The 12470-nt window shown below is 29.2% G+C and overlaps 1 protein-coding gene across 1 annotated transcript; it reads left to right on the top strand.

Annotated features, from left to right (window-relative positions):
- Positions 1–522: 522 nt before the first annotated feature.
- Positions 523–7602, top strand: LOC143253612 (RRP12-like protein). The gene is made up of 5 exons (XM_076507729.1): positions 523–606; positions 1216–1368; positions 4239–4423; positions 6716–6820; positions 7489–7602. Exons 2-5 carry the CDS (start codon positions 1223–1225, stop codon positions 7560–7562), a joined length of 510 nt encoding a protein of 169 aa, XP_076363844.1. The 5' UTR covers positions 523–606; positions 1216–1222; the 3' UTR covers positions 7563–7602.
- Positions 7603–12470: the final 4868 nt, after the last annotated feature.

The raw sequence follows: 12470 nt of genomic DNA, 5'->3' as shown, positions 1-12470 counted from the left end.
ATTGTTTTGGCAGCAATATTTTGAAATTTGATATTCAGGTATGCACTTTACAATTGAAAGGTGCTTGTTGGTATGACAAAGTTAATAGCATTATTTAAAGACTATGTTAAAAATAATTATTCAAGGATAATTTTATAAATTTATTTTTACTCTTTATCAGACTAATTGCCTTCTGAATTGGTCCATTTACTCATTGAAAATGTGTGTCTTTTGCTGACATCAAGAAGCTGGGAGGTTGTTCAGTCAGCGCTGTCTTTTGTGAAAATTATTTTTTCAGTCTTCAGTGTGAATGATTTAGCTTAACATGTAGAATGTTTGGTAAGATCTTTGTGCTTATTTTAGAGTTTTTATAATATAAGGAGGAAAAGGTTTTTAATGAGACAGTTGTATAATTTATTCTTTTGTATATTTTATAAAGTCCAAAATGGGTATATAGAATAAATAATAGTATTATTTTATTTATAAAAGTATTATTCCTTTTAAAATTGATTCCAAAACTTGTATACTGTTCTAATAGGTTAAGAGTTTGACTGTTTCTGATGAAATCCAGAGGCAGCTAAGATTCAAGACTAAAGAGATATTGGTTCGACTTGTTCGAAAATTTGGGTAAGAACAATTCAGAGTTTCAGACTTACTTTTTATGGTGCAGATGAAATTATATTTTTTTTCCAAATACTTGATGCAAATATTTTACTTCTGTGGTATTACAGTTTACCTGTAGCCATTGTAAGATGACATTAAAATTACTGAACTTAAATATTTTAAAGTAAAATATGCGGATTATTTTAATCTTAGCATTCAGTTTTTTAGCTCACAAAAATCCTAACTTATTACAACATAAAGTTTTATGTAGTGAAAATGATAATGTAAAATTGTGTATAATATTAATACTAGTTACCATTCTATACATTACAAAATAATTCAGATTTTTTTATAGATGTGATAATTGTTGTTGACTTGCAAACTTCCAAATACAATAAAAATAAGCTGCAAAACAGTATTAATCTGCTCCTTGAAAAAAAAGCCAAAAATTAACGATGATTTTTTGTTAACTTTTATTAAAGATGAAATTAATTGTGCAGTTTTTATCACAGTTTTCCATAGAATATGAAACCTTTGTTAGATGCACATTAAGTGAAATTTTGACGATACTGAATATGGAATATAACACGAACAAAATATCGTATATGATAAAATGGTTATTGTGTGACTTAGATATGAAATGATTGCAAAAATGGTCCCCTCCACACACTGCAAGAGGTTGAATAACATTAGAAAAACAGAAGCTCACAAGGCTCGTCAAAAGATGATGAAGGAATCTGAAAAAGAAAGTGAAGATTTTTTCAAAATGAAAAATCGATCTAAATCGTATGTAAAACGTTTTACCCCCATAATAAGACAGTGTTTTATAATGTGTTGTTTCTGTGTTGGCTGTGAGAAAGGAGAACGTATTTTAATCAATGATCAGTAGCACTTTTTACAATTATTTTGTACAGTACACAAAATTCTGTTGTTCCATACTTGCAGTATTATGTAAGTGTTTTCGATGATGTTTATAATTACAAAGATTTGACATATTTTGCATTAATTAGCAAAATTGCAATTATCTCATATTTCTCTAGTGATTAAAATTTTATAGGTTGATTTTTTTCCAAAAAATGATTTACAATAAGTTTATTTTCAAGGTTATAATCAAAGTAGATTTTTTATGGCTCTGCAGAAATGGTTTTTGAAAGGAAAGAATCGTACATTATTACATAAAACTATTTAACTTGTACACACCTCCTGAATTTTTCCTCATCTTATAGAAAAATCTTTATTCGTTTTTCAATCAGCTTGGGCTATTTTCTTTTAACTATAAAAAATTACTTCACAAAGTCAAGAATTTTAGTAACATATAAAATAAAATAAAATAACATAACCTTCATTTCTTGTACAGAAGTTTCATCTTAAATATTTGTCAAAAGTCTAAGCATTGTGATCTTACCTTATATCATCACAGAGAGAAGGCTATGGACTTGCTTCATATCATTATCAAATAACATAACCTCCATTTTTTCTATAGAAGTTTCAACTTTAAATATTTGTTAAAAGTCTAAGTGTTGTGATCTTACCTCTTGTTATCATATACAGAAGGCTGTGGACTTGCTTAACTCACATCACTATCTTCAAAAGACTATGAACTTGCTTAGCACCTAAAGTAAATAGAAAAGACTGAAGGGACTCTTTTCACATCATCATTTAGAAAAATCATGAATTTATTTATGTCACTACACTGAAAGGACCATGTCATCACATACAAAAGAGTGTGAAATATCTTATTTCATGTCATCATATACAAAAGTGTGAAATATCTTGTTTCATGTCATCATATACAAAAGAGTGTGAAATATCTTGTTTCATGTCATCACACACAAAAGAGTGTGAAATATCTTATTTCATGTCATCATATACAAAAGTGTGAAATATCTTGTTTCATGTCATCATATACAAAAGTGTGTGAAATATCTTGTTTCATGTCATCACATACAAAAGTGTGTGAAATATCTTGTTTTATGTCATCACATACAAAAGTGTGAAATATCTTGTTTAATGTCATCACATACAAAAGTGAGAAATATCTTGTTTCATGTCATCACGTTCAAAAGAGTATGAAATATCTTGTTTCATGTTATCTTATACAAAAGTGTGTGAAAAATCTTGTTTCATGTCATCACATGAAAAGACTTAAGCAACTTAACTCATGTCATCATTTATAAAAGTCATGAATTTACTAAAGCCACAACACAGAAAGTAGGACTATGTCATTTCATGTAAAATACTATGAAGTTTAATGAGACTCAAATCCAACATAAAAATCAATTTTTTTTAAACTGTCAGATAGTATCAAAAATTGTTACTTAAAAAAATGTTTCATGTGGAAAACCTTTTTTTCCTTACTGTCTTATGTGACATTCTTGGACCTTGCATGCCTTTATAGTTTATTTCTGTTTTGACCATTACATTTTTCTTTGGGACATTAGTTTCTTTGAGCTTTTACTTATTAACATGATTACATTATGTACCAGTGTACCATCAGGTGAGACATTAAATAAAATGTTTTGCTACATTGCATAAAACAATCAAAAGAGGCATGAATAAGTTATGTTGGCTCTCTGTGTATCTTTGTTAACTTTATAGTAAATAGGTTAAATAATTTTTTATATGTCAGTTATTTGCAAGTGAAACATTCACTTGTAAGATACATGTATATATATATATATATATGGTTTACATGAACTAAATAGAAAGAGAACAATTGCAGCAAAAATAAGTTATGCTTGACTAGATAACCCACAAGATCTCCAAACTTACAAAGAGTTTATTTTTCTAACTAAGAAAGTAGCCATATTGTGAGTAGTTGATAGAAATATTTGAAAGTTTGTGTATACTGCAACAAAGTGGATATTTTTCAGTATAACTAACAGAATTTGTAACCTCTAAAACAGGCAAATTCAACTTGGATGTTTTCTGTTTTTGTTATATGTAAACATACGTGTATGTTGTGTTTTGAGATTTTATTTTCATCATCATGTTGCCCTGTGATGCAAAAACAAGTTCCACGCTTTACAACTATGAATGAGTTATAAGAGTCACAATTAATTTCTTATATGCAGTCAGAGAAGATGTACCAAGAGTTGGTGGAAAGTGTTATTGTCTAGCTGCCTTACCTTTAGTCTGTCAGTTTAAAATTAGGAACAGCTGTGGAGAGATAGCTCTTCATATATCTGTTCACAAATATTTTTTAATAAGCAAGTGAGCCTGGCATGGCCAGGTGGCTGGGGCACTCAACTTGTAATCTAAGGGTTGTGGCTTCTAATCCCCATCACGCCAAAGATGCTTGCCCTTTCAGCCATGAAGGCATTATATGTGACGGTCAATCCCACTATTTGTTGGTAAAAAAGTAACCCAAGAGTTGGCAGTGGGTGATGATGACCAGCTGCCTTTCCTTTAGTCCTACTCTACTAAATTAGGGATAGCCAGCACAGATAGCCCTCATGTAGCTTTGCACAAAATACAAAACAAAGAAATATAATAAGCAAATATTTATATTATTTAAAAGCAATAACGTTTTCAAAGAATTAGTAATATATTTTTAGTTCACTTTTCTGTAGCCATTGTGCAGCTCTTTGAGTATGGAAAATGTGTTAATATTGTTCTAATTAAAGCTCAATTTTTAATTTTAAAAACTGTCTCAGGATTGAAGAAATACTTGAGGATACAGATGACGATTTAGATGAGGAAATGTTGCAGAAAGAAAGGCCAAAAAAGAAAGCAGTAAGAAGATTATCTAACAAAGTCAAAGGAGCTACTTGGATTGAGGAACATGCAAATAAGGAAATTGTTGATTTTTTGGATCCATCAGCAAATAAGAAAGTTATGAGTAAGTTATGTAAAATAACAGTTGTTGTGGTATGAATACATTTTGAAAGCTGGTGAAATATGATTGTAATTAATTGTACTTTTCATACAACATTATGCTAACTTTTTTAACCCTACATTTTTAATCTAGTCCCTTAGGGATTTTAAAGAATTAGAATGTCTAATAATGGTATTTCAACCACTCTGTATTCATAATATCCCAACCATCCTGAAGAGATCTGGATTGAGTGAAAATCATCATCAACAATGAATGTGATTAATATGAAATGGTTGAAATAACATTATTATACATTTTCTAATTTTTTTAAAATCTGTGAAATGCTAGATTAATATTTCATTCTTAGAGAGAAAACAAATGTCACGTGACAAGTACAGTTAATTATAATCCTGCTTTGCCAGCTTGTAAATGGTGTTCTGATCACTGCTGTATTTGTTGTATCCTCGCTGACCTGAAGAGCTATGGGTTGTGTGAAATGCACTGTTGGCAATGGGTGTGATGAATGTTAAATAGTTAAAACACTTTCATATACTATTTTTATTCTGAAAATTTTCCAAGGAACTAAATTAAAAGCAGAGTGTTACAAATACCAATAATGAGCCTAACATATTGTTGAATGACAAATATAATTATTTATAAATGTAAATTAGTTTTGTTTTTGTCTTTAATTGTGTGTCAGATATAGATTATTCACATCTTTCGGGAAAAAGCGAGTGTTTTCTTCAGAAAACAAAGTTCATTTAAATGGGTATATAATGAAAATATTTCCAATTTAACACTTTCATAGAAAAATAATAACCTCCTGTCTGGTGAGCTGTGAAAGTTCTGTTGGTTTGTATAATTTTTTTGTTAATATGTCTGAATCTATAATGTTTTCTTTGAAATAGTAATAAGGTCTTGATTTTCATTATCTTAATTCTGAGTGAAGATTTTTGTATTTCATTTTATCATTAAAGTAGGTTGGGTTGCTGTTGTTTTTTTTAACACACTGTTTACACCATTGGTTGCATTTGTTCTGTTTTTGTTTTTTTAAATATTTCTCTGTTAGCTTTTATTTACATTGCCAAGTATTTTTTGTACTGTCTCCTCCAATGCTTTGTTCTTTTTTTCTCCTTGTGGAAGAGTTTACCTTTCTTATTTTATTAGGTCATAAGATGTCTGAGCTTAAGCAACAGAGAAAGCTGACAAAAAGCAAGGTGTGTTCAATTGATAGTGATAGCTAAATTTGTGGTTGAAGCATTGGGTGTGCAATTAAAGTGTCAATTTTGTTATCATATGTGACACTGCGTGTTTTTTGTTCATATGTATTATGTTTTTGCTAGAGAAGATCTTTTGACTTGGAATTGATGATGCAACCCAAATACTTTGATCAGATATATGAAGTTGTATTTTCCTACTTTGGAAAATGGCTACTTATCCTGTGCAATCACTATCACTCTGTTGGTTTTATTTGTTTCCATGTAGTCTGTCATAAGTAGCCTTGATTGTGCTAAACATCCCATATCCATTTGATCCACTGTATTTTCTTTTGCAGATGCTCTTTAGTTTATTTTTCTTATTTAATTCTTCCTTTCACAGCTATTTGTGCATAATGATTAAAATACTTGTTTTCACGTGATTTATCAAACCTGATGTCTCAAAACGCTTTGGATTGTATCCCCTGTTTATAAACCCTTCATCTTAAAGGATTTCTGTTTTGGAGTGTTTGTATTGATAGATTTTCAAACTGGGCTTTGTGTCATGAAAGATATTTGTTGATAGTGCCAAGAGAAACATTAAGAAAATGCTACTATATTTAGTAGCTGGTAGAAAGCATGAGTTAACCACATGTGCAATGTAAGGATAAGTAGTATCATGCCTGTGTAATACTATAAGATAATACATTGATAGAAGTGCTGTTTGATTGTACAATTTAGCAATAAATTAATATTTAATTGGACAGTGCAATGTCCAGTTTGGTTGAATATTTGTCGTATCCCTAATATTCATTATGAATATTATAAATCTTACCTGTAGTTTATTCACACAAATTGTGTTTAGGACTAAATATGCTGGTATTTTGTTGTTTTTCAACAAGTGTCAATTATTTTATTTTTTAGAATTTTGATATTAAGGTTGTTTAAAACAACTTTCATGTAATCATAGGACAATTATGTTATCACATATATATAAAAGGACTACAGTGTGCCTTCTTTTTGTTTTCTATTCCTTCTGTTGAACAAATTACATTGTTTTCATCTTTGTTTTGAAGGTAAAATTGAAACTGTTAAGATAGTTTTTGTATTTATTTTCAAGCTACCAAGCCAAACATGTCAAAATCTAACAAAAGAGATCATGGATTTAAAATTTCTGCTGATGGGAGGTTGATAATTACTGAAGAAAAAGACGAAAAGGAACAAAGTAAAAATGATATTCCTTTGCATATATAGGTTATTTATTTCAGAAAATCAATTAGTATATGCACATTTTGTATCCATGTAGCTTTGCGTGAAATTATTACAAACTATAAACTTTTATTTAAAAAAAGAAGTATAATGAATGAAATATTTATAACATTTCCTTTCCAGTATTTAACACCTACCTAAAAGATGACAATTTTTACACCATATAATTTAGTCTTATATGAATTTGAATCAGCATAGGTACTGTGAAAGATTTCTTTCTTCTATGTGTACTGTATCTACTATTTCTTACCTGAAGACCTTGAACTTGTTCATTTGAAGAGTACACTTGTTGTCAGCTATTTGATTTAAAGTTTGTGTTAAAATTAATATTTCCAGTATTTCTTGTAACTTCTTGAATTTTTCAAGCTCTGAAAACATATTTTGGAACAAAAATGTGAAGTATTCTGTAACATTTGAAAGATTTTGTATTCAGCATCTAGAATATTTGTTTGAAATTTAGTTGACTTTTTTCTGATTTTAAAGTTCTTTGTGAGTGAAACCTGAAATTAGAATGTTTTAATCTGTGATAATTTTGAAGAGATAAGTGAAATATTTGTTTTTTTTAAAAAAAGAAGCTATTTTGTTTGTATAAAGTACAGCATGTAACACAATCTAAACTATTAGGGAAATCTGAAGATGAGGATATAGAACAGCTGATGGAAGCCATGGAAAAAACATTCAAAGTAATTTCAGTTTGATATTTTTATTGATATCATAGACTAATCTTAAAAACTATCAGGTACTTTTACATTATTTGATATTTTTCTTCATTTAATTTGTATTTTAGTGTTTTTTTAATCTGTTACTTTTACAAAACTGAATAAAAAGAATAATTTAGCTTAAACTATTTCTTCAACTTTTAACTGCACCTTTTTATAGCATTGTTAATTTTATAAAGATTGTTATCTAGTATCTTGAAATGAATTATTATATAATTTGCTTTAATAAAAAACGGTTTAATCAAGCTGTATTTCTTACAGTTAACCACAGTTTGTGATTTATTTCTAATATTTGTACAAAATATGAGTATAAAGAAGAAGAATGTATAAATGTAAATTGTAAAGTATATTTATTTGTAGGAATGATTTAATGCCTGATATCATAAAGTAATTTTTAATCTAAAATTATCAGTTTAAGACAATTTTTCACAAACTTTTTATGAATATGATGACATGACAAATGGGAGTTAAAAGAAAAAATATTGTAAAGTCAGGTTTACACAAAAAAAGCAGTTAACTTTTATTAAAAGAATTAGCTTTCTTTTTTGAAAGCAAAGTTATTTTGTTTTGAAATTCATATAACACATGAAAGTTTTTGAAATTTACAGCAAATACTCAAGGCTATATTAGGTAAAGGACTAAGAATAAGGACAATAGAAGCTTTTTTTTGAAAGTGATATTTCCAAACAATGCATATATGTAATTAAAGAGAAGATTGTTTATTCTGTGTAAAAGCTCTACTATTAATCCATAAACAGTTTATTTTATTGTATTTCATAGACATATATTTGATAATATTTCTTCCTGTTTCTTACCTATCTTTTCTTTTTCCTTTATCAAGTGTTTATAATATACATGTCCTCCTTTCTAGTATCTTCTGCCATAAATCTGGCTTGTTCTAGAAATGTGGAATGTTACAACATTCCTGTTTATACTGTTGGAGTAATTTGGTTTATAGTTGAGGTATTTATTAGTTTCCTGTAATTTTCTTTTAGCATCTTTTGCATTGCAAATATTGTTCATTCTGGAAACTAGACAAGTCTATGACACCCAGTATTTTTAATGATACAGTGGTTTGAAATAAAACAGGATAAAATGGATTTGGTCATTGTCTGACCATTGAATATGTTTAACAAAGATGACTTTTTCATGATAGTGTCTTTCAAACTGAAAATCAAAGGCATTTGCTGCAACAGTCTTCTAAGGCCTGGTGAGATTTTTGTAGATGTACAATAAATATATTAGTAAAAAGCTGAGTATTTAAATGTTGGAGTGAAGAAGATTTTAAAGCTAACTTTGTAGCTCCCTATAATTTAAATAGTGATATTTAAGTCATAAGGGTGTAATTTTATCTGGCAAGATCAAAATATTTATTGTAAATCTTCTATACTCAAGATATTTACCCATATCTATGGGATTCCCATAAAATTGGGTTCAGGAATTCAAATTTGGGAAAATAATATACCTGGAAGACTGTAATACTGTCAGAAATGATACTAAAATAATTGGATATGAATTGCACGTGGAAAGAATGGTAAAGAATCCTCCTGCAAATATGTTAGTGATAACATTGTTATTCAATCTGTCATAGCATTCAATTAATTGTGGATACTATATCTTGAAAACATTGAAATAGTTTGTTGATTCGAGTTCAGACAAATGAATAGCATATCAGCCTTTTAAAAAGACAATATAAAGTATTGGATACTAATACTACAAATATAGTTCTTCTTAGGATTTCTATGAAGATAACAGATTACCAGCCCAAATGTAAGATGTAAATCAGGTAGTAATTTGGATATCACAAAAAATGTAGCTAATTAATAATTAGATTGAGATGATCATATAGGATACTAACTATGAAAATGACTGATATAGTGTATTTATAATTGTTAATATTAAGAGTTCTTCAAAGAGAAATTAGTTTGTAAAAGTTTTGCTTTTTGCAGTATTTTGTTTATATATGCGTATTTTCAAATAAATATGTGCCTTGTATGTATGTGCTTAATGTTTATAATTTTTGGGTAAAGAAAGAAAAATGGTTAAAGATGATGAAGATGAATCTCCACCCTCTAAATATCAAGGTGCCTGTATCTATTCTCATTTTATTTTTAATAATTAATTAAAATTAGCTTAGTTTTTTTATTATTCTCATGTTCTAAGGTATGAAAACAACAACATAAATATTTTCAGTAAATATATCATAGTTAGGGATAATACATTGTAATAAAAAATGTAACTGTTGCTTTGAAGAAGTACACTTATTGGATAGAGAACTAGTATAAATAATTTTAGACAAGTTTGTTAGTTAGTCATATATATTCATTTGACATTGATGACGTTTGGTATAAACTGTCCCGAAAACATTGGTTTTTAGCTCTACTTTAGAGTAAAGCTATATTAGTTTATTGCAGGGAAAAATTGTAGTTTAAGTGATTTTTACATGGTATTAGTGAGATTAAGAAAACTTTTGAGGGTTGCAGAATTTAATGATAAATACATTCATTAAATTTAAATCTTGCATATTATCCATTTTTAAAGGTAATGCAAAAGGAGTGAATATCCCACAGTAGATGGATAACGATCACACCATGCAAGAATACCAATGTCGATTCTCTTGAACCTAACCTTATCGACTTCCTACAAACGTCAAGTCTCTTCAAACACAAATCTATGTTGTTTCCTATATACTGAAAAGAGGCCCATCATGTAAATATTCTTAAACTATAGTCATGTGTGTTAATGTGCCGACGTGCTGCCTTTGCACATCCCTGCTCTTTGCATTTATCTTCACATAGGTTTATTCGTTTAATGAGTTGAATTAGATTTTTTATTTGCCTGATCATTTTAATATACGTCCTGCAACATATTTTCGTCGTGAAAGACTTTTACAAAATCAGAAATGATGATGCATTTTGTGTATTAAATTTTCGGACATTATTTACAGAATGACCTGATAAATTGCTACTTGAAATTTGTATTACGACGCAGTGAATCTCATGTAGTATCAACTACCCTAGTAATTTCAGTAGCTTACCCTTTGTACGCCTTATAGTAGAGAGATGTTTAGAATCTCACCATACTGATCTGTTATTATTAATCTATTTTTGTCCTCTTGAAACCTCAAATGGTAGCAAAACTTTGGAGCCATTTTTCAAAAATGTTTACGATTATACATTTTACCTTTTAAAATAGACATATAGCGTGCCTGTTTCGAAAGGTTTAACGGATTTATCGTCATTCGTTTATTTTAGTGCTTTCCCTTGTTTTTATATAGTTTTCTTTTCTGCATGTTACGTATATTGTGGAAGAATAAAACAATACTAATGGACAAATATGTGCTTGAATAGTATAACAATACTTTTCATTTAATTCTAGAAAACAGATTTGAAGCACTTGAAATGAAATAAAAGATCTTAAGAACAAAGTAACATTATCTTGGAATAGACATAAACGTTACCGAGAAAAAAAAAGACGCGAAAAAAAATTGTTTTCACTCTCACAAGAAATCAAGTTAAAAGATATACATTAGAAACGAAGAAAAGATCGTCGGGGAAAGGAAAATAAGACATTATTAGTTAGATTGGTTGAAATGAAAAAAGATTAAGACCGAAAGAAAAAAGGAAAGAAAATGTAATGGAGTGATGTCAGAGGATAAAGAGATATAATAAAATGGATAAAACCGCTAATGAACGAACGCAATCAGAGGCAAGAAAGGAGACAAAATAAACGACAGATTAGACATTTTGGAGAAATGCAGAGAATTAAATAAAACTCTGTATGGCTCGAAAAACGAAAAAAAAAGAAAAGAAAGAGAGACATATATAAGCAAAGATATTAGAGGCAGACCACCAATCAACGTCGAAGAAGCGGAAAATGTAAAAGAATACGACTCTTGGAAATAATTAAATAATGGTGTTGTACCGAGAACCACTCTAGCCAACAAATTAAACGCATGAGTTCGTTGTTAAAACAGTTGTCAGATCACACGCTACTGAAAACAAATGAAGGAAAGTTCCACTTTTCTGTCTCCTATGTGTGATATAGTAGAAATGTAGTTTGTAAATAATATCATAACCTCTACTTATTAAATTTATGAAAACCATAGATGTGAATTGATTTGACTGAGCTTGAGTTTTGTAAACATCAAAGGCAACTAGAAGGAAACAAAGTAGTTTTCTGGATAACGTGTTTATACAAAGAGTGCTTAGAATCAGACAACACAAAAGCTTTGAAAATTCCTACATTAAAATACAAAAATAGGAAATGCATAATGTGTCTGCATATTATACTTCTTCCTACTAATTTCGACTTTAAAATCAACTGACTTTACGTGGTCAAGAAACACTAACTGCTTCTTGTTCCCATAAATGATCAATAGCATAAACTTTAAACTAAAAACCACATTTAAATACAACAAAATAAAACTCTTTATCTATGATGTTTTGCAGTACAACGCAAAATGAAAAGATCTTTCATGATAAACATAATAGCAGTCATAATTGAAAGTATTAAAAGTTATTTATTTGTTATTTTTTGAATTTCGCGCAAAACTACTCAAGGGCTATCTGTGCTAGCCGTCCCTAACTTAGCAGCATAAGACTAGAGGGAAGACAGCTTGTCATCACCACCGACCGCCAACTCTTGGGCTACTCTTTTACCAACGAATAATGGGATTGACCGTCACATTATAATGCCTCTACAGCTTAAAGGGCGAGCATATTAGGTGCGACCGGGTCTCGAAGTATTAAAAGATACAAAATAAAAACTTGAATATACATGCTGGCTTTATACACACGAAGAAAAACAAAAGACTTTCAGATGATAAAAATAATCCACAAATACATATATATGTTTACACCAAAGAAACGCCTTTAACATAGAAAA

This window comes from Tachypleus tridentatus, chromosome 6 (genome assembly GCF_004210375.1).
Source record: "Tachypleus tridentatus isolate NWPU-2018 chromosome 6, ASM421037v1, whole genome shotgun sequence".
In the NCBI taxonomy this organism is placed as follows: Eukaryota; Metazoa; Arthropoda; class Merostomata; order Xiphosura; family Limulidae; genus Tachypleus; species Tachypleus tridentatus.
This window is presented reverse-complemented; position numbering and strand designations above follow the sequence as displayed.

Bases quoted from the DNA above. Each gene is read 5' to 3' on its own strand.
- LOC143253612 (XM_076507729.1), top strand. From the start codon at position 1,223: ATGATTGCAAAAATGGTCCCCTCCACACACTGCAAGAGGTTGAATAAC. The intron at 1,369-4,238 runs GTATGTAAAACG...AAACTGTCTCAG, and splicing joins ATGAAAAATCGATCTAAATC to GATTGAAGAAATACTTGAGG. The intron at 4,424-6,715 runs GTAAGTTATGTA...TTTATTTTCAAG, and splicing joins AGCAAATAAGAAAGTTATGA to CTACCAAGCCAAACATGTCA.